At 43.4% G+C, this 23212-nt stretch overlaps 2 protein-coding genes across 3 annotated transcripts in view; one reads left to right on the top strand and one right to left on the bottom strand.

Annotated features, from left to right (window-relative positions):
- Positions 1–16076, top strand: part of uba7 (ubiquitin-like modifier activating enzyme 7) — a 115550-nt gene extending 99474 nt beyond the window's left edge. For both annotated transcript variants that reach the window (XM_041887540.2, XM_041887539.2), the window contains exons 22-24: positions 9854–9955; positions 13728–13819; positions 15601–16076. In XM_041887540.2, the coding sequence (XP_041743474.1) occupies positions 9854–9955; positions 13728–13819; positions 15601–15733 (327 nt within the window). In that variant the 3' untranslated portion in view covers positions 15734–16076. The remainder of the gene's footprint in view (positions 1–9853; positions 9956–13727; positions 13820–15600) is intronic.
- Positions 16077–17759: 1683 nt separating this feature from the next.
- LOC121574882 (PAK4-inhibitor inka2) lies at positions 17760–21846 on the bottom strand. Its single transcript, XM_041887541.2, has 3 exons — positions 21513–21846; positions 21358–21404; positions 17760–18804 (listed from the first exon to the last, which is right to left on the bottom strand). The coding sequence occupies exons 2-3, from the start codon at positions 21358–21360 to the stop codon at positions 17881–17883; spliced, it is 927 nt and encodes a 308-aa protein (XP_041743475.2). The 5' UTR covers positions 21361–21404; positions 21513–21846; the 3' UTR covers positions 17760–17880.
- Positions 21847–23212: the final 1366 nt, after the last annotated feature.

Below are 23212 nucleotides of genomic sequence, written 5' to 3'. Positions count from 1 at the left end.
CTTAAATCCGAACTGGTTCTCAAGCAAATTAGTAAGATTGTCTCACCCAATGTTCAAGAAAGGCCTTTTTCCCTTTATTCAGATTACAACCACTCACTTTCAGTTATTTGAAAAGGAAATAATCTCCCAAATGTCACTATTTCTAAAACAAGCCATAGAAAGTTGGTTGCAATTTCAATTTAATCCTCCAGAAACGACAGAACAAATAATGCAACAAATATTGTGGTTAAATTCAAATATACTAATTGACCAAAAAACTTTATTTTTTGACAGAATGTTTAAAAAAGGTATAATCTTCGGAAATGATATCATCGGTAGGACTGGTGGAGTTATGTCGCACATGCAGCTGACAAAAACATATGGAAATATCTGCTCTACCCAAAATTACAACCAAATAATTGCAGCCTTACCGCAAAAGTGGAAGAGAAAAGTGGAAGGGGGAGAAAGTAAGGAACTTGTCTGTCGGCCTTGCATTAAAGAACATAATTGGTTAAGGAAAACTGTGATAAATAAAAAAGTATATCAGTTTCACTTAAGGACCAAAGGATTGACAGCCGTCCCATATAGATTGCAAAATAGTTGGGAAGAGATCTTTGACGTACCGATCCCATGGCATAGTGTTTATGAACTGACACGCAAAACGACACCGGATTCAAAAATTAGAATCTTTCAATTTAAATTATTATATAAAATTCTTGCTACCAATAGAATGTTATTTATATGGGGGATACAATCTTCCCAGCTCTGCAGATTTTGCTGTGAAGAGACAGAATCATTAGATCATTTGTTTTGGTACTGTCCATTTGTAGCTTGTTTTTGGACACAGGTCCAGGAATGGCTAAAGGATTGCAATATTTACCTGGAACTAACCTTGCAAATAGCATTACTGGGTGATCTGAAAAGTAATAGTCAATCAATCAATAATATAATAATACTTTTAGCAAAAATGTTTATTTTTAATTCACAATCTGTAGAAGCAATGAGAATAGAAAGGTTCAGAACTTTTGTAAAACATCACAGTACGGTTGAAATATATATGGCAAATAGAAATCCTATATGGATGGTGTTAAGAGATAGATGGGAGGTATTGAATATAGTTGAAGGATGGGACTAATAACAAATAACAACAAATAATAACAAAGATAGCTAATAATGTAAGCATACTGTGTCCATAATAAGTATATAGGTTGTATGTTGGGAGCTTTTGGGAAAGAGCACAGTTAGAAAGATATGGCATATAGAAGCAAACCGGATGGACATCATGAAAATGATCGGAGAGGTTGAGAGTAGAAGAAGTTCAGGAGCAATAAAAAAATAAAATAAATAAAAATATATATAATAGAATTATTGTAAAATTAACTCTGTCCATAAGGTGTAGATAGTAAGTATAGACCGGAAGTAGAGGCCTGGGCATTGTTGTTCACTAATTTACTCCAAGTAGGGAAAGGATGGTGGGGTTGAAAAGTAATAAAGGGGAGTATATATATTTAAAAAAAAATTATAAAAAAAAAAATTAAAAAACATGGGGGATTGGAAGTGATGCAGACAATTACATTGATAGAAGATACAATCTATCTGCAATATTAAGCTGATCCATTCCCCCAAAACAAAAAAAAAAGTACTGAGTAAAGGGTCTGAATACTTATGTAAATGTCATTTTCCATTTTTTTATTCTTAATACATTAGATTTTCTGAAAACCGGTTTTAGCTTTGTCATTATGGGGTATTGTGTGTAGATTGATGAGTAAAAAAAAACGATTTAATCAATTTTAGAATAAGGCTGTAACGTAACAAAATGTGGAAAAAGTCAAGGGATCTGAATACTTTACAAATGCACTGTACATACTCTGATACTCAGTTGTTCTGGCAACAACTGTTAAGGCATTAGTTTGAGTAGACAACCCCAGTGATAATGCAGGCTCTGATATGTGGATAGCAGATGAGAATGTTTGCTGTGCTCCATGAAGGGAGAGGGCTACATCAAAACCTGCACGTGTCCATTACAGAGACTGTACTCCACATGGGCCATATGCTGTCCGTAAGGGTCTGTCTGTCTGTCTGTCTGCCTGTCTGTGTCTGTCTGTGTCTGTCTGTCTCTGTCTGTCTGCCTGTCTCGTCTGTCTGTCTCTCTCTCTCTCTCTCTCTCTCTCTCTCTCTCTCTCTCTCTCTCTCTCTCTCTCTGCTCTCTGTCTGTCTGTCTGTCTGCCTGTCTGCCTGTCTGCCTGCCTGCCTGCCTGTATCTCTCTCTCTCTGTCTGTGCCTGCCTGCCTGTATCTCTCTCTCTCTCTGTCTGTGCCTGCCTGTCTGTATCTCTCTCTCTCTGTCTGTGCCTGCCTGCCTGTCTGTATCTCTCTCTCTCTCTGTCTGTGCCTGCCTGTCTGTATCTCTCTCTCTCTGTCTCTGTCTGTGCCTGCCTGCCTGCCTGCCTGCCTGCCTGCCTGCCTGTCTGTATCTCTCTCTCTCTCTCTCTCTCTCTCTCTCTCTGTCTCTGTCTGTGCCTGCCTGTCTGTCTGTCTGTCTCTCTCTCTCTCTCTCTCTCTCTCTCTCTCTCTCTCTCTCTCTCTCTCTCTCTCTCTCTCTCTCTCTCTCTCTCTCTCTCTCTCTCTCTCTCTCTGTCTCTGTCTGTGCCTGCCTGTCTGTCTGTATCTCTCTCTCTCTCTCTCTCTCTCTCTGTCTCTGTCTGTGCCTGCCTGTCTGTCTGTGCCTGCCTGAGCCTGCCTGCTCTCTCTCTCTCTCTCTCTCTCTCTCTCTCTCTCTCTCTCTCTCTCTCTCTCTCTCTCTCTCTCTCTCTCTCTCTCTGTCTGTGCTTGCCTGTCTGTCTGTGCCTGCCTGAGCCTGCCTGTCTCTGTCTCTCTCTCTCTCTCTCTCTCTCTCTCTCTCTCTCTCTCTCTCTCTCTCTCTGTCTCTCTGTCTGTGCCTGTCTGTCTGTCTGTCTGTGCATGCCTGAGCCTGCCTGTCACTCTGTCTGTGTGCCTGTCTGTCTCTGTCTATCTGTCTCTCTGTATGTCTGTGCCTGCCTGCCTTCCTGCCTGCGCCTGCCTGTCACTCTGTCTGCCTGTCTCTCTGTCTGCCTGTCTTTGTCTGTCTGTCTGTCGGTCTGCCTGTCGTTCTCTCTCTCTCTCTCTCTCTCTCTCTCTCTCTCTCTCTCTCTCTCTCTCTCTCTCTCTCTCTCTCTCTCTCTCTCTCTCTCTCTCTCTCTCTCTCTCTCTCTCTCTCTCTCTGTCTGTCTCCTCATACATCTCTACTCACCAGCCAGATCTGGTTCTAAACAGCTTTGCACTGACTGTCTCAGAGTAGACCTCAGGACAAACTCCAGAGGGCCAGTGTTTGACATGAACAGCACACTCTTGTCCACCATCGGTCCTCTGTTTATTCTGTAGATCCACCCTCGTTGTTATATAGTGCTGACATAAGACCTTATATGGATTGCTGCTGTTTGGGTAGCAGCCAAGCAGTGTCCCATCTGAGCACAATACTCTGACAGGTTTGGGGTTTACCTAACCATTGATGTCTCAGCTAGCTTTAAGACCCTGTGGGCCTAGACGTTCACTAAGATGTCTGATTGGCATAGAGAGAGTTTTAACCAATTAGGATTCAAGCAAGTTATAATTGAATTACCAACAAAGCCTGTCATTATGCATCACCAGTAAGTGGAGGCTGTCATGCTTTGTGTTGGTTTCCTTATTGAACATTCCCTCAGATAGGTGACATTATTGGAGCCATCAAAGCAGAGGCTGTTGTCCACCATTTTGGATTCCTTTCTTTTAGTTTATAGTTCTGTGGGGATGATTGTGTAATCTATTATAGGATTTCAAACACAAAGAAACATTGGATGGGGTGGGTGGGAGGTCTAAGAGAGGAGTCTAAAAGCTTTGTAATTGTTTCCAGCAGCAGCCGGTTTTGGTTCTAACTTCCACCATTCTTACTTATGTTTATGCCTCTGAGGCGGTGAGGGGATGACGTCACACGGGGGCACATACAGACTGATTGGGCGGCCGATTGACTGAAGGCTCCTTGTGGAGTTCCTGGAGAGGCCTGTGAGAGAGGGAGGGAGGGAGAGTAAAAATAGCCTGGTTTATATTCTGAACAATCTACACACAAAGGCCTTCATTATAAACATTGCTCTGATCCATCTCTCTGGAAAACCTCAACAAGGCAGTTCTTCACAAAGTCTCACAACATATGTGTTTTTAGAGATTTCAAACAATCCCTCTTTCTTGGCAAAGACAACCTCTCTGTTCCAAAACTGGCAATGCCAAAATGCATAATGTATACTGTAACTCTCCTAACTATGGCAAACATTGCCATCCACCCAAAATCATTGCCATTACCAAACACTGTCACCCACTGCCTGATGTACACCAGTGGAAAATATCCTCTCTGCAGCAACATCATTTGACATCTTAATTTACTCTTCACTTATTATGTGGTGATGGGTTAGATTCCATGATGCCTTCGTCTCCCAATGTTTGATCATTGCTGGTTATAGCTACACACCCAATAAGGCCAAATGAGAAGCAGGCTGTGAGTGTGTCTCCAGAACCTTATCCCCACCAGGCAGGCAGTGGGAGTAGACAGTAGACTGTAAGATACTCTCTGACCGTTCCTCTTGGCTGCTGAAGCACAGATAATTGGACCCAGGTTCTGTTCTAGTTTTGGTATTGGTTTCTCAGGCCAAGTTTTCATCATGTCACAAAACCCCCAGACAGACAGATCCTGCGTTGGTTAGGCCCAGAAAGTGACATATTTTGACACATTCTCCTGCGAGTGAGGAACCCTGGCAGAGCCGTGGTCAGGTGACATCACACTTTCCCTCAGGTCGTGCACATGGAGCTGGAGAGAGGATTAAGATGTTGATGGTAAACAGATGGGTCACGTGAGGCCACTGGAGTGTAATGTCAGTCCGGTGGCCAGAGGAGCAGGAATGTTTATGTTAGCTGAGCTTTAACTGGATCACTAAGATGAAGCATTCTTGGTCTATGTTTGGACTACTGGGATTGATCCTATAGAGATAAACAGTGGTTGGGGTTAGAGGCCATCGCAGTGTGATCCTCTATGGGATCACCATTCCTTCTTGTCCACTTATGGCCCAGTTATACCTAAATCTACAAAGTTGTAAAGATCGGCAAATTCTCCCTTTGTCAGTGTATCTTCCAAACAGCATGCATAACATCACGTCATCTAGCATAGTGTCAAAGCTAGCTACCAAGACTCCCTTCTCCGATTGGTTATCATGCGGTCGTGTCACTAGTCATTTGCATAAACGTGGGACTTTCTGAACTCTGGCTTCTGAGACCATAGTCGCCAACCCTTAAGTCGCTGGATGTATGCTTGTGTATCCTCCCCCCATTGAAAATGGATGGTCTCTGGTGGTTTGATCACTAGATGTAGTGCCTGGTGTAATCAGGGTATAAAATCAGATGTCTCCTAGCCAGCACACCTTAAGGATGATGGTGGGGTCACACCAAGAGCTTAGCGTCATATAGCTCAGTAGGATACTGACAGAAACTCTATGTTCTGGTCATCTCAGGGCCATGAAGCCCCTTACTCCTATTAAACAGGCTTTGTGTCAGACAGCCACTGCTTCTGGTTTGGTTGGCGTTAGTGTTGCATTCTGGATGTCTTGATGACATGACCTGTGTTTGGTACACAACTCAAGAATCACTCCTGTAGCCTAACATTTATAATGACACTTCTACTTACATTGATGTGTAAGTCTTCTGTTGTATTTCAACACTGTTGTGTTTCCTCTTGAAGATGCAATATCTAAAAGAAGGGTTTGGGGAGTGGAAGCTGGGCTTGTGCCCAGAGTGTACAGGATAAAGGACATCTGTCTGTCTGTATTTTCCTCCCTGCCTTTATCCCCTGGTCTGACTAAACTATTCCAGTCCAACAGCCAGAAACAGACCCTTTATGAACTGGCAGACATACAGTATATACAGTGCATTCAGAAAGTAGATCCCTTGACTTTTTCCACATTTTGTTACATTACAGCCTTATTCTAAAATTGATTAAATTAATTAAAAAACAGTCAAGGGTTCTGTTTTTAGAAACAGGTTTTTAGACATTTTTGCAAATGTGTTACAAATAAAAAACAGAAATACCTTATTTACATACAGTACCAGTCAAAGGTTTGGACACACCTACTCATTCCAGGGTTTTTCTTTATTTTTACTATTTTCTACATTGTAGAATAATAGTGAAGACATCAAAACTATGAAATAACACATGGAATCATGTAGTAACCAAAATAGTGTTAAACAAATGAAAATATATTTTATATTTGATATTCTTCAAAGTAGCCACCCTTTGCCTTGATGACAGCTTTGCACACTCTTGGCATTCTCTCAACCAGCTTCATGAGGTAGTCACCTGGAATGTATTTCAATTAATAGGTGTGCCTTGTTAAAAGTTAATTTGTGGAATTTCTTTCCTTCTTAAAGCGTTTGAGCCAATCAGTTGTGTTGTGACAAGGTAGGGGGGGTATACAGAAGATAGCCCTATTTGGTAAAAGACCAAGTCCATATTATGGCAAGAACAGCTCAAATAAGCAAAGAGAAACGACAGTCCATCATTATCATAATTTCAAGAACTTTGAAAGTTTCTTCAAGTGCAGTCGCAAAAACCATCAAACGCTATGATGAAACTGGCTCTCATGAGGACCGCCACAGGAAAGGAAGACCCAGAGTTACCTCTGCTGCAGAGGATAAGTTCACTACAGTTAACTGCACCTCAGATTGCAGCCCAAATAAATGCTTCACAGAGTTCAAGTAACAGACACATCTCAACATCAACTGTTCAGAGGAGACGGCGTGAATAAGGCCTTCATGGTTGAATTGCTGCAAGGAAACCACTACTAAAGGACACCAATAAGAAGAAGAGACTTGCTTGGGCCAAGAAACACGAGCAATGGACATTAGACCGGTGGAAATCTGACCTTTTGTCTGATGAGTCCAAATGTGAGATTTTTTGGTTCCAACCACTGTGTCTTTGTGAGACGCAGAGTAGGTGAACGGATGATCTCCACATGTGTGGTTCCCACCATGAAGCATGGAGGAGGAGGTGTGGGGGTGCTTTGCTGGTGACACTGTCAGTGATTTATTTAGAATTCAAGGCACATTTAACCAGCATGGCTACCACAGCATTCTGCAGCGATACGCCATCCCATCTGGTTTGCGCTTAGTGGGACTATCATTTGTTTTTCAACAGGACAATGACCCAATACACACCTCCAGGCTGTGTAAGGGCTATTTGACCAAGAAGGAGAGTGATGGAGTTCTGCATCAGATGACCTGGCCTCCACAATCAATTGAGATGGTTTGGGATGAGTTGGACAGCAGAGTGAAGGAAAAGCAGCCAACAAGTGCTCAGCATATGTGGGAACTCCTTCAAGAATGTTGGAAAAGCATTCCTCATGAAGCTGGTTGAGAGAATGCCAAGAGTGTGCACAGCTGTCATCAAGGCAAAGGGTGGTTACTTTGAAGAATCTCAAATATAAAATATATTTTGATTTGTTTAACACTTTTTTGGTTACTACGTGATTCCATATGTGTTAATTCATAGTTTTGATGTATTCACTATTATTCTACAATGTAGAAAATAGTACAAATAAAGAAAAATCCTTGATTGAGTAGGTGTGTCCAAACTTTTGACTGGTACTGTAAGTATTCAGACCATTTGCTATGAGACTCAAAATTGAGCTCAGGTGCATCCTGTTTACATTGATCATCCTTGAGATGTTTCTACAACTTGATTGGAGTCCAGGTGTGGTAAATTCAATTAGTTGACAGTGCATGTCAGAGCAAAAACAAGCCATGAGGTCGAAGGAATTGTCCGTAAAGCTTCCAGACAGGATTGTGTCGAGGCACAGATCTGGGGATGGGTACCAAAACATTTATGCAGCATTGAAGGTCCCCAAGAACACAGTGGCCTCCATCATTCTTAAATGGAAGAAGTTTGGAACCACCAAGAGTCTTCCTAGAGCTGGCCGCCCGGCCAAACTGAGCAATCAGGGAAGAAGGGCCTTGGTCAGGGAGGTGACCAAGAACCCGAAGGTCACGCTGACAGAGCTCCAGAGTTCCTCTGTGGAGATGGGAGAACCTTCCAGAAGGACAACCATCTCTGCAGCACTCCATCAATCAGGCCTTTATGGTAGAGTGGCCAGAAGGAAGCCACTCCTCAGTAAAAGGCACATGACAGCCCGCTTGGAGTTTGCCAACAGGCACCTAAAGAGAAACAAGATTCTCTGGTCTGATGAAACCAAGATTGAACTCTTGGCCTGAATGCCAAGCGCCACGTCTGGAGGAAACCTGGCACCATCCCTACGGTGAAGCATGGTGGTGGCAGCATCATGCTGTGGGGATGTTTTTCAGCGGCAGGGACTGGGTGACTAGTCAGGATCGAGCGAAAGATGAACAGAGCAAAAGACAGAGAGATCCTTGATGAAAACCTGGTCCAGAGCGCTCAGGACCTCAGACTGGGGCGAAGGTTCACCTTCCAACAGGACAACAACCCTAAGCACACAGCCAAGACAATGCAGGAGTGGCTTCGGGACAAGTCTCTGAATGTCCTTGAGTGGCCCAGCCAGAGACCGGACTTGAACCTGATCGAACATCTCTGGAGAGACCTGAAAATAGCTGTGCAGCGACGCTCCCCATCCAACCTGACAGAGCTTGAGAGGATCTGCAGAGAAGAATTGGAGAAACTCCCCAAATACAGGTGTACCAAGCTTGTAGTGTCATACCCAAGAAGACTTGATACTGTAATCGCTGTCAAAGGTGCTTCAACAAAGCGCTGAGTAAAGGGTCTGAATACTTATGTAAATGTGATATTTCATTTTTTATGGGGTATTGTGTGTAGATTGACGAGGGTGAAAAAAACAATTTAATCCTTTTTAGAATAAGGCTGTAAAACAATTTGGAAAAAGTGGTCTGAATACTTTCTGAATGCACTGTATATACATCAATACATATTACACATTGATTCAGGAAAACACTGAAGAAAAATTGGCCCCTAAAACTCTTAACTAAAGCCCCTCACTGTTACTGCCATATGATCTGCAGTCTGGCCAAGCTTCTGGAAAGTTCATATGCTGTTATTTCGCAGGTTCATATTCACAGAGGTGTGGACTTTATTACATTTTTCAACTTAACTTTTTGAGTTTCTGCTCTTATTGTTGGAAATGTAACACAGTTTTCTGTTGTCTTTCACACAAAAGTGACACCAAGAAATTAACCCTATAACTGCAATTACCTGATCTGTTTTATTGAACTAAACTTAAGAGAAAGGGAAGGTATACATAGGGGGTTCTGATGGGAGGGTACACATCACAGGATGTTGGTGGCAACTTAATTGGGGAGGACAGGCTCGTGGTAATGGCTGGAGTAGAATGACTGGAATGGTATCAAATTAATCAAACAAATGGTTTCCAGGTGTTTGAAGCCATTTCATTTGCTGCGTTCTGGACATTATGATGAGCCGTCCTCCCCTCAGCAGCCTCCTGTGGTACTACTTCTTTTTAATTTATGCCTCAGGTTTATTCTCCCTATGTGAGATATTCCTCCAGTGTAGTGAGAAATTATGTTTGAATTACATTTTTGCCTTGTTTGTTGAGTATTTTGTTGAGTAACTAGTTGAATTCTGATCTCACTGCTGAGCTTAGTCCAACATTGACCATTAACCATCGCTGCAGTCCTCATTGTTTTGGGAAGATACTAAACCATGCTCCCTCTCTCCTGACTGATTAGTGTGTGTGTGTGTGTGTGTGTGTGTGTGTGTGTGTGTGTGTGTGTGTGTGTGTGTGTGTGTGATGTGCCAGGTGTTCTGATTGTGTGTGTTTTGTGTCTATCGGCAGGTTGCAGGAAAGAAGTACTCCCTGTGGGATGACTTCCTGGTTAATGGCAGACGTGACCGTGGACAGGAAATGACCTTGGGAGAGCTGCTGCAACACATCAAGGTATCTCAGCCTCCCTCTTATTACTCAGCCAAGACACACAATCTTTAGCTCTATTATCTAGACGTGTTTTAGCACGCACACACTGTTATACATATTGTATACACAGAGCTACGCATTGTATGCATGCATTTTCACACAACCACTGACAGATGCTGTACACACTCAGAGCACAGAGTAATCATACTACTCTGAACAAAAATATATAAACGCAACATGCAACAATTTCAAAGATTTTACTGAGTTACAGTTCATATAAGGAAATCAATTGAAATGAATTCATTAAGCCCTTATCTATGGATTTCACATGACTGGGAATACAGATATTCATCTGTTGGTCACAGATACTTTTTTTTAAAAGGTAGGGGCGTGGACCAGAAAACCAGTCAGTATCTGGTGTGACCACCATTTGCCTCATGCAGTGCGACACATCTCCTTCGCATAGAGTTGATCATGGTGTTGATTGTGACCTGTGGAATGTTGTCCCACTCCTCTTCAATGGCTGTGCAAGTTGCTGGATATTAGCTGGAACTGGAACACGCTGTCATAAACATAGATTCAGAGCATCCCAAACATCCTCAATGGGTTACATGTCTGGTGAGTATGCACCAGGTAGCTTAGTGGTTAAGAGCGTTGTGCCAGTAACCGAAAGGTCGCTGGTTCTAATCCCCGATCCGACTAGGTGAAAATCTGTCGATGTGCCCTTGAGCAAGGCACTTAACCCTAATTGCTCCTGTAAGTCGCTCTGGATAAGACCGTCTGCTAAATGACTAAAATGTAAATGTATGCAGGCCATGGAATTGTGTACAGATCCTTGTGACATGGGGCAGTGCATTATCATGCTGAAACATGAGGTGATGGCGGCGGATGAATGGCACGACAATGCACCTCAGGATCTCATCACGGTATCTCTGTGCATTCAAATTGCCATCGATAAAATGCAATTGTGTTCATTGTCCATAGCTTATGCATGGCCATACCATAACCCCATCCCCACCATGGGGCACTCTGTTCACAACGTTGACATCAGCAAACTGCTCGCCTACACGACGCCATACTGTCTGTCATTTGCCCGGTACTGTTGAAACCGGGATTAATCCGTGAAGAACACACTGTGCCAGTGGCCATTGAAGGTGAGCATTTTCCCACTGAAATCGGTTACGAGGCCGAACTGCAGTCAGGTCAAGACTCTGCTGAGGACAACGAGCACGCAGATGAGCTTCCCTGAGATGGTTTCTGACAGTTTGTGCAGAAATTTTTCGGTTGTGCAAACCAACAGTTTCATCAGCTGTCAGGGTGGCTTGTCTCAGACCATCCCGCAGGTGAAGAAGCTGGATGTGGAGGTCCTGGGCTGGCATGGTTACGTGTGGTCTGCGGTTGTGAGGCCGGTTAGATGTACTGCCAAATTCTCTAAAACGACATTGGACTTATGGTAGAGAAATGAACATTCAATTCTCTGGCAACAGCTCTGGTGGACATTCCTGCAGTCAGCATGCCAATTGTACGCTGCCTCAAAACTGCACATTCCCCGCACAAGGTGCACCTGTGTAATGATCATGGTGTTTAATCAGCTTCTTGATATGCCACACCTGTCAGGTGGATGGATTATCTTGGCAAAGGAGAAATGCCCACTAACATGGGATGGAATCAACATTTGAGAGAAATACTTTTTCTGTGTATATGGAACATCTGGCTGTCGATGAGTGATGGGCACTACCAGTCTTTCTCTCTCCAGATTTATTCAATACCTTTACAGGTGACTGGGTCTAAAGGGCTGAGTGTGTTTGTGCCTGCCTGCCTGTGTGGCTGTAGGCATTCTGATCCTGTCTGCATGTACCTCTTTTTTTCTCCCTGACTGTCAGCGTCTGATAAATTCCAGAGGGTTTCTAAAATGTCACAACCTCCACTTATCCTCTCCAAACAAACTATAATCCATATAGTAGTTAGAGCAGGGAGTTATCTAGAGGTATAATTTGTCACGTAATGTAATTTAGCAGAAGCTCTTATCCTGAGTGACTTACAGTTGGTGCATTTATCTTAAAGGGAGACTGCACTTCCTGATTTGGCCTTGTTTTGAAGATTGCTCATTAAGAAATGCTAGCGGCCATGACTGAAGCCAAACGAGAGTTGTCTTGGTTTGATGTGGGTGTGTCATGTTTGCATATCATACCCTATCAAGTACTGTTGTTTGTCCCTCCTGAGTCACTGTGGCAACAACATAGCCACTTTCTCAAAATAGTCACTTACTTAAAATAGTCAGAATTAATCGTCGATAAATCAAGAAATCTGTCATTTTAGACGTTTTTGCCTTAGTCACGCAATTTTACATCTAGATAATTGTTTGGTGCAGTATTTCTCAAGTTAAATGTGCATGAAAAATGAGTCAGTGCACTGCATACAGTCTATCGAGTCAAGTCTGGCTGCGCGCTCAGGACTGATTCCCGAGAACAATAACGTCTACAACTTCCTCATCTGCTGTCAAACTATCGTAACTAAAGCACAAGCTACACGCTGTTTATCAGTGCCCAAAATCACTAGCTAGCTAAGTTCCAACTCTGTTTGTCAATGAAGCTAGCAAGTAGTAGCTAGCAGGCACATGGAGCAGCCCACAATCAGCATATCAGTCACTGGGGAGAGGCGACGTCAGTGCTTGCGTGGCGTTTAGTTTTTTACAATGTTCTCACTATTACCAGTGTGTGTCTGTCTGGCAGGGTTTTCATAGGGAATCATGTTCAAAACAGGTCACGGGTGGACACAAGATGCTCGCAAATTAATTGTGTAATATTGACAAACTGCAGTTGGGATACAAGTGCGCTGTAATCATCTCAATTCTCATTTTGCCCCAAAAAGTGGCAGACTCGAGTGATTGACACGATCAAACACATCAGCAAGTAGCCACTCCATAAAGGGCTTAGGCCCAAGGGTTATTTGAACATAACATTAGCGACATGTTGTCTTATGTAAACAAGTCTGAGGCGCTGCGTAATGGGCAGGTCTGTCTCACTGTCTGGAGGTTCTGGGTGCTGTGATTGGATAGAGCGCGCGCAGCTGATAGAGCGCAATCAGCACAGCTGCTTCTTTCGTGTTAGTGAACACTGGGCAAGTGGGCATGATCGTAATCCACACCAAACCCCTTCAGTAAGTCGTGACGAACTCACAAAACTCTGTTTTGGACGAGACTGACTTTATGACCAACATTTTCCTATTAACACTTTGTAGTACATTTTGACACTAGAATGGATGTTTCTGACTCCTATTGATGGCCCGTTTTTAAAACCAGAGAAGTTGGTTCTAAGGGGGCAGTTAACCTTTAAGATAGCTAGGTGAGACAACCACACAAATAAGTCAGCTGTACTGTGTCATCGCAACAACCACATGATGTGTAGTACACATGTAGCTGTCCTAAACAAAGGATTGGCTTGTTGATTCCTCCCACTGTTTATTTTGAGGCAGAGAATAACATTTGACAAAAACAAAGTTGCTCCAGTTTCCCCCTAACCTTTGACATCCTGACTCTGAGATCTGCTGGTTTATTTTTGGAGACCTTGCAACACTTCCTGAGCAGCTGGGGTCGATTGAGGTTACAACTCATCCCTGGAGTGCTATAACCCACTGGACCATACGACTCTATAGAAACTCTGTTCATTGGATCTTGTTTAATGTTATCCTATATAAACTGATTAGGAACTTAATGAAATCAAACTTTTTAAAACTAACATTGTGCATTAACTTCCATGATACTAAATGTAATGTGGTATTACTGTTTAATTTGCAGCAAACATACAACTTGGAGATCACCAGCCTGTTTTATGGGAATGCTGTCTTGTACAATGCTGGCTCCAATCACAAGGAGAGGCTGGTGAAGAGGTATGTCCTGAACCATTGTGGGGAAACAAAGCTTTTGAGCCAGACGAGACGTTATCACCATACCTTAGTCTGTCTTCTGATGGGGTAACATGTGGGAAGAGCTTGGCAACAGGGTTATGTTCAGGCCAGGCATAAACACACATGCAGCAGCCCTGGTGTTTGTTTAGAAGGCAATGGCAGTCTGGTGTTTCCTCAGAAAAGGAGGGACTCATCTCCACACAGTCACATGCATCACTGTTCACTGCTGACTAAGATATGGCTCTTCCAAGTCTGTAGGCTTCCTGTGCTCTGTGAGGAGAGGAGCAAGAGTGAGCAACTGTGAGCAATGCCCTGTTGTCTTGCTATGGCAGTACCTACTGTATGTTGTAAAGGCATGCACATAGCAATACACAAAGCAACTCCTCACACCCGAAGGATTGCAATAACTCACTCTACTTATGACGTTCTTTCTCTCACTCGCTCAGTCATGTGCACACAGATAAGAATATGTATACTCAGGGCCTGTCCTTACACCACCCCTGTATTCACAAACAGAATAGTGTTTCAGAGCCCTGAACATGTGCAGAGAAACGGGCCCTTTACTCAGATCCAGGAGTTCCTGCTTAGCTTTGTAAAACGACAGACAATTTCTTGGCTCTCCCCCATGTCTATGCCTTGTTCTTCCTGACACTCGCCCACTCTACCTCTCTGAATCTCCTCCTCCCCCTTCCCTCTGTTCCTCCTGACACACAGCGTATGTCTTCCTGGGCTTTATGTTAACACCTCAGTCCCTGGAGAGCCCAGTGTCAGCCCAGTAACTGAGGAAGCTAACGGTAGACATGGGGAAGACGGGGGTGGGGAGAGGGCCGTCAGTGTGGACAGCAGGCCTCGTTTGACAAATGCCCCCTCCAGGAGTCACATCCTGGGATGTGGGACCCTGGCCCCTACTCAGATTCCTGTGTTTACAGACCTAGTGGGTTGTATGGTGCCGTATTAAAGATCCAGTTGACATGAAGAACCTTGGTTTTGTCTGAAGGTCATTTAGCTGTAGGACACAGTAAGTGTGTATAGTCTCAGTGTATTATACCACTTCTGCTTTTTCTGAATAGCTGTAATGTAACAAAGGATGTGGACCCCAGGAAGAGTAGCTGCTGCTTCTGGAACAGCTAATGGGGATCCTAATAAAATACACACAAAAATATACTAATGTCCCCTATTTTCTACCAGGGATATAATTATCAATACTCTTTTGAAGTAAGATGTACGACTAAGGAGTATTGTTTAATAACTGTTTTAGAGATGTCGTGACTTCTAAATGATTGCATCTGAGCTCCTTTTCTTTTTCATGTGTGTGTAGTACCATTGAAAAGTCTGACGTGCAGGGTTTTTCTCTGGGACAGCTTACTCTAACCTAGTCACCCTCATATCTTCAAACACAATGGGACTGAAGTGAAGAGGGGATGATGGGGGGGCTCATCTGGCTGTCGATGAGTGATGGGCACTACCAGTCTTTCTCTCTCCAGATGTATTCAATACCTTTACAGGTGACTGGGTGTAAAGGGCTGAGTGTGTTTGTGCCTGCCTGCCTGTGTGGCTGTAGGCATTCTGATCCTGTCTGCATGTACCTCTTTTTTATATACTAATGTCCCCTATTTTCTACCAGGGATATAATTATCAATGCTCTTTTGAAGTAAGATGTACGACTAAGGAGTATTGTTTAATAACTGTTTTAGAGATGTCGTGACTTCTAAAAGTCACCAAAAGGCTGTTGTTGATGTGTGTGTTGTGATCTGTCTTGGCAGTGTGTCTGATGTAGTCAGCCTGGTGACCAAGATAGAGGTCCCCCAACACATGCACATGCTGGAGATGTTCCCTTCCTTCGCCGAGGACGAGGACTGTGAGACGGTCCCTCCCATCAGGTACCTGGTCAGATGATGTCATCAAAAGGGGACAAGCCTGAGAGGCCCTAACAGAAGAGCGGTACACAGAGCCACTGTATCCACCCTCCCATCCAACCACACACTCCTGCCACCTCATAGTTATCTGCTCAGATCACTAAAGAAAGGACCTCCATTTAATTATATTGGTAAATTAAAACAAGCTGCATTTGGATGTATGTAATATGTTGTCTCGCACCTAGGCCACAGATCATGTTCTTTCTGGGGTAAAAGGGATGGATTTCTAGAAGCTGCATTGTTGTGATAAATAAACAATAGCTTTCCACTTCTATTGTTGTAATCATAAAGAATGGCATTAAAATTTGTATTTGATTAAATTATTCACCTCTGTGGCTGTTGTAATCACCTGTGATTTGTAATGAAGCTCTGTGTGTGTTGAGTTCCGCCCTGGTTTCCGGACGGCCTGTCTTTGTGAGTCACAGAGATCACCCCTACTCCAACTACCCCTCAGAACTATCACCATGTGAAAGACAGGGGCTTTGAAGGAAATGGAGCACAGAGCAGGTGACTGAGGATAATGATTTCCACGCCTCACACTCCTGTGCTGTCTGTACCCTCATACATAACCAGTCCAGTCCCGCAGTCATATCCCATTAGCGCATGCACTGCAATGTTAGAGTGAGGAGTCTTCTATTTTATTAACGAGTAGCAATGAGGTGTAACACATTGAAAACGACCCACATAGAACATCTGGAAATAGAGAAGCACAGAGAGCTGAAGTAACACTTTACTTCCCTAAACTGTCCAAAATAAACTCCTTGCAGAGGAGTGATTGAAGTGGTTATAGGGGATCTCTGCTAGAGCGTGATTTGGAGAGCTGATTCTCCTTCTGGCCTCTGCTTGGCAAGCCTTGATTACTTCATTATCTGTTATCAACTTGGGTAATGCCAAGTGACAGATGCTGAGGCAATGTTTGCAAACGTCATCATATTTGCGTGCGAGGTCTGTGTTTGGGATGTTGTGCTGTGAGGGTATACCAGGGCATATTAATTAGATGAGTTGGCCCTGCTCGGCTGGGGTGGGCTGGAGTCTGCTGGACTAGTTCCCTGGTCTAATTCAAGTCAGAGAGCAGGACAGGGGCTTGGCGCTGGAATAGCGGGGGTCAGATGGTTTGAGGCTCTCTGAATCTCTCGCCATCTGGACACAGCTGCCCAATCAAATTACCACACACACCCCTCCCAGTGGGACCCAGGCCAGGAGCTCTGATGTGGCCTTCCCTCTCTGTCTCTGTACTGCTTGCTCTTCCTCTGGGATCAGAGATCAGTCTCTCTCTGTGGAGACCTACCTAACACTAGGCCTCACATCCACGTTCTAATCTCTTTTACATACAGCCCTTAGCTGGACAGAAGGATGGATCTGTAGATCTATTCTGAAATACACTCCTTTGCTATATAGGCCTATGTTTAGGGATTTGATTCAGTTTTGTTGATTAGTGCGTCCTCTGCTGCTTTAATTGTGTTTGTAGATTACACTAAGTACAGTAAGTTAATTTGATGTGTTCATGTTGTAAATCTAATCAAATCTATTTTAAGTGTATATGTGGCGTTATTTAACACTGTATATGGCTGTATTTTGACAACAAGGCTGCACATGTACAGGGCTACACCCTTTAGATCTAAGCATCATATGACATATCTTATAGACAAGTTGTATTCAGTTGTGTCCAATAACAATGTTCCATCACAACTGACCATTGGAAAGCCAGTTTTCACCTTCCCATCTGACAACAGTAGCACAGCACAGCAACACCCACCATGCTGTTTGTATTCAAATAGGCAAGAATTCAAAGGCACATTTTTTTACATCCATGATGTTGGTCAGTTGACAGGTCATTTAATGAACTAAAGAGTGTTTATGCCATAATTCTTGGCAAGATGTCATTGAGAATGTCACTACCTATCTTAATGCTGAAACTAAACTAAAACATGCATTATTTAATTTCATTAGTTATTTATGAATAAAACCTGTAAGTTAATAATTATTGCAGTCAAACAATGTTATTTTCAATAGAAAAACCTTTTATTGTTACAATTTCAACATTATTTAAACGTAAAGCGCATATAAAAAATTAAATAACATTATGTAAATCTGTGGTAAGAATCCGTAGTTGTGACATCACTCCAATCAGACGTACCCGATGATGTCATTGCATATGATAGGTTGTCGGCTGCCTGTCTTCATGAGAGCAGTGAACTGGTAGAAGTCTGTTCCCAGTTGGTGCAGGCCTGTGTGGGACTGGTGAAAGAAGGGTTTGCGTGGCTGGAAGCCCACGGGGCAGGACATGCGTTTGGGGGCCGCCACGGCCCTGCTGACCCTGGTGCTGTCTACTGGTTTGGCCCTCATCTCCACACTCTTAGACATCCCTGCCAGCTTCCTCCTCATGTTGACCAGGAGGTCCTTGGCCAGGCGCCGGCCTGCATGGGGCTTGAGTTCTGCTGGCTCAGGACACTCTGGCAGGTCCATCCAGTTCTTAATGAGGTCAGCGAAGCTGTTGTCCCCCAGCACCAGGGGCTGTCTGTTCCTGCTGCGGCTCAGCAGTGACGTGGTCCAGTCTTCCGGGTCGCTGCTCGCCTCAAATGACGTCCAGCGTTCCAGACAAGCGTCCGAAGTGGATTTGGGCCGGATCCGGCCGGCAGGGCCCACTCCCCGGTTGGTGCGGAGGCAGGCGGAATTAGAAACCCGTACGTTCCTGGTCCTCCTGAGCACCACATCCTCATCCTGCCAGGACGCCTCAGAGTAGCCCGAGTCAAAGTCCAGACTCTTCTCACTGCTGGGGGATTCCTGCATCAGCAGCTTCTGCCCTTCCTCCTCCTCCTCCATGGGGCTGGCCAGGCAGCAGGCTGAGTCGTAAGTGCTGGCCTCAGAGATGGGCCTACGGAGGCGTGTCAGGCGCTCCCGCTGCTGAGTCCTCTGCTGGCAGGCACGGGTCATGGCATAGGAGCGGCCGGAGGGATCGCTGAGCGGTCGGCTCATGTGCTTCAGGTCCTGCAGGGACCTCATGTACTGCATCTGGTCCACCAGACAGTCTCCAGAGTCCTGCAGACACAGCTAGAGAGACAGGGAGATAACATGTTAGATACTGACAGTGTCCTCCGTTCATGATTTGAGAACATAATAAAATATATAACAGAGTATGTTACACACTTTCACAGACACTAATTCATTTTCACTGAATGTTAAAGTTAGTCCACCCACCCCCCGTCCCATTTCTTGTTAGAAATATGTCCATACACCAACTCTTGGTCCAAAAGCTAAAACAGTTTCCTGTGCTTCTACCCAGCACTGCACCAAGATTCTAACCAGCTGAGATCACACTCTGCAGCCGTACCTCCACCACATTCCACCCAAACCTCAGAGCAGCTTTATGGAGAGGTTTCTCGGCGGAGTGCTCTGAGTTTATTTCAACATGGCTTGTGGGAACAGGATGTACAGGGAAACGCTCTCTGCCTCTTTAAGTTGGAGAGGAAGTTGGACAGCCTAGAGACAGTTGAATCTTAGAGGAGCTTAGAAGTGCACATCCTCTAGTACACACTAGAATTACATGATTCCTTGGGGATTGGCCCATATTGTCTAGCAGGAAATGACATCACTGTTGTGGAATTAGACAATGGGAGTGAGAAACCCCATGTATGATTAATATCAAAGTCATCACCAAATAATTTCAAATATAAAAGTCTGAATGCCACTTTTATAAATCATGTTAGTTTTGGTTATTTTACCGGTACATCACTGACCATAAAGGTTGAAAGTCTTACAAAAAAAGAATTATGACAAATCAATGGCATTCCCCAAGATCACCCCAAGATTAAGTTCCAATAGCATTCAGTAACATTACAACAGCATCCTCAGGATGTCTTAATGACTAGGGGCTCTACTCAATCGGTATCGCTGAAGTTCAGCATTACAGTGTGATTGAAATTGAAAGGAAATGTTCCTGTGTTAGTGGAGACTGCATTCACGGTAAACGCTGCATATGTCGGAAATCACCTTTCAATTTCTATCGCTTCAGCGGTACAGATTGAATAGAGCCCTAAGGATGACTCTGAATCCAGCTTTGTCACATCAAGGTAAAAAGGTGACATGGCAACACTTTAAAATCAATCTACTTCACTTAGGTATTGTAGCTAACAGAACAAAGTCTACTGTATGCAAGGGACTTTTCCTGTGTAAAAAACACTTTCCCTGTACAACAAAGAACATGTTCCTCCACTTCAGAATGATGTCATTTGATACACTTTCCCTTGTTATACTGCTCCAAGGTTTTCCATGTTCTTTTAGCAGGCTTGTTAAGCAGACAGACTCCAACAATGTGTGTTAACTCCCAACCCTCAGCTGTCTCAGGCCAGTGTGCGATCTACAGGCACAGTGAGGAGACCAACCCTGCAGAGATGACCCACTGGGCACAGACGTCATTTCAACATCTAGTTTTGATTTACATTTGGTTGAGTTGTTAACTAAGGTGAAATCAAACAAAAAATGTCACCATGTCATTGGATTTAGATGAAAAGTTGGGTTTAAAAAAATATGAAATTTCCTTACGTTGAATCTTTTTTCAAATCCAATCAGTTTTCCATGTTGATTCAACGTCATCACATTCTTTCCACGTCATTTCAACAACAAAAAAATTCAATATTGATTCAATCAGTTTTTGCCCAGTGGGGATGACCTGATGTTATTACAGCTGTGGCAACTGAACCATTTGGCTGTAGAAGAAAGCTCTGTTTGACAGTGAGGGTCTCTAAACCCTGAAAGGACATCCGTGTGCAGAGTCCTTCACAATAGTGTGGAGGTCCGACTCACCCAGCTCAACACATAGCCTACAGCACAAGTAGCTTTAGGGAGATCAAAATAGTGCCCTAAAATCCGTCTCTGACATAGTGTCCACTCCAGCCTTCCAGGGCATTTCATTACTGTGGTGTTGTTAAACAATGGTAGAGAGCACCAGCCATTGGTTGAGCTAAGAGATGACGCTTCAAAGCCATGGCCATATCTGTGCTACAGGAAAGACTCCGAAGGAAGAACACCAAGCAAAACACAGATGGCAGAGGGAGGCATGTATAGTTGATAAGTACATTTGTATGTCATTATTGATTGTTGACTGATCATCAATAACACATTAATTGAAAAGGCCTATTGCATGTAACCAGCTAAAATGCATTCTGATTTCCAGATATGTGCAACTCCATCTGCCAGAAATATATATATAAAGAATTAAGCGGCAAACAAGACTATTTAATTTCTCAAACAAAAGTTTGTTTTTAAAAAAGGACTTAGGCCTTCAAGTTCAAATGGAACAATTGTAAGAGAGCTCCCATTTATCAAACGAATTACAGTATATAGCCAACCATTGTAGTCAGCTGCTATGTATTGTTCTCTGCTGCCCTGATTGTCATGGGAGGGTTGTAAAGTTAAAAACACCGACCATTTGGTTTTGTTTACCACAACATTGGGCTGCTCACTGTAATAAACTCCCCGTGCATACTGTTCTGTAGAAAGGTTAGAAATGCATGGGCACTTCACTACCAGCATGTTTCTCCAACTCATATCACACCACATAAAATAACATATAAAAAATCTGCAAATGTTACAAAATAAACTTACCATTGCTCTTATCGTGTCTGTCTGAATTCCAAATTGATTACTTTATCCTGTAAAAAGAGAAGGATTCAATCAGCATACAAAATATGGATCTCACTTTGTTCATAAGTCGGCGTTTTAGTAGTATATGATGTATTTCTCTATATCAGGCTACTTACATTGGTCAATAATTGACTCCTCTAATAGAACAATTAATCCAAAGCGGTTCACAACTTCCTCAGTAGGTCCGATGTCCACTCAACGCGCCTCAGACAGAAGAGTGCATGTGATGGGGCTGGCAGTTTATTTTGTGAGCGCAGTCTCTTCCCCCGCAGCCAGTCAACGGCGCGCATCACAGAATCAGCCAATAGCAACGCGCCTGAAACACGACCCCAGACCTAAACACCGTGTCAATACATTTCACTTCTCCCTCACCTGGGAAGATATCCTTTATTATCTGCGGAATTAAAACAATTACCAGGTCTTTCTGAACCCCCCGCCACACATCAGAAAACTATTTGTACACTGTGGCGCGTGCAGCCACATAGACGCACACAATCAGGATGAGGGTTTATAACGAATATATCCTAATCATCACAATGCACAGATGTACACCTAGACTATATATTTTGTTTGATGCTTTGCCACTACCATAGGCTATTATTATAGACCTACAGACAGCCTTACTGACCAATGTGCAGGGGTGAAAGTAAGGCGGTTATGGTCCGGTACTGCGTCCCGGCAAAATAAATAGTGGGGGTACACTGTACCGGTAAAACGTGAGCCTATCACAATTCATATAACATGGCCAAAAAACTTTGGGCTATTACACCATTATTTAACATTACTGCATATCAGCCGCATGAATGATTTGCGAATTGACTGAGCATCAAAGAAAATATATAGTCAAGGCAGAGATGAGTGGCAGAGAATCTCGCGGACAAGGCAGAGATGAGTGGCGGAGACCGAGGCGCGCGTGGATAACAGTGGATGATTCAATTTAAGCTAAGTGTAGGTCGAATGACAATCGCAGAATGTCATTAGAATACACTTAGGTGTTTTGTAACTGATGTCTCTTTACATTAATCAAATTGCGGGTGCACAGTGCACTGTTTGTGTTTGGATATTGAAATGATTTTGTGAGTGAACGAATGTGCGCGGGTTGCCTACAGGAGCGCCTTTGTTTAGTGATTGTTTGACAATCAGATGAAAACATCATGACTGGTTGTGTTTATGTCACATTAAAAGTCATAGGTGGAGTGTACGTAAGGCTAGGGGAAGCTAAGCTTTCCCTAATGTAAATTGAATTAAATTGCCAAAAATATATAGCCTAATTAGCTTACTCCTGTTTATACCGACATAAATACAATAATTCAAAATAGGATACTACACAGATGATCATTAGCTTCTTTATCATTGGATCATTGACACTTTCGTTTGTTTTTGGAGAATCATTTCCTCCTCCAGGTTAGATGGACGTCATATTGTATTTGTGTCTCCCCTTTTCGTAGGCCGATTATATGGATCAGACAACATCGTTTTTATTGATCTGTTTGTCAGTGTCAGCAGAGTAGGCTACCCTGTCATTTTTGTAGTGGGCCTATTTTTTTTTTTTAAGAATGTGTGCGCGCACTTGTGTCCTGTACGGGTAAGAAATGTAATCTACTTTCACCCCTGCCAATGTGAAATGTTTAGTTAAAAGTTGTCGTCAAACGTGCATGATGCGTTGTTGAAGAAGGCCTACCTATTTTATGCATCAATTGCATTTCACTATAGAGGAATAATAAGAAAACCCCTTATTTCTAACACAGTGAAATGTCTCACCTCATGAGTTGGTGCAGTTCTACATGTGAAGTACATAGGGACATATATGCACCAC

Source organism: Coregonus clupeaformis, chromosome 10 (assembly GCF_020615455.1).
Source record: "Coregonus clupeaformis isolate EN_2021a chromosome 10, ASM2061545v1, whole genome shotgun sequence".
Taxonomy (NCBI): Eukaryota; Metazoa; Chordata; class Actinopteri; order Salmoniformes; family Salmonidae; genus Coregonus; species Coregonus clupeaformis.
The sequence above is the reverse complement of the archived record's forward strand: the minus strand, read 5'-3'. Positions and strand labels throughout refer to the sequence as shown.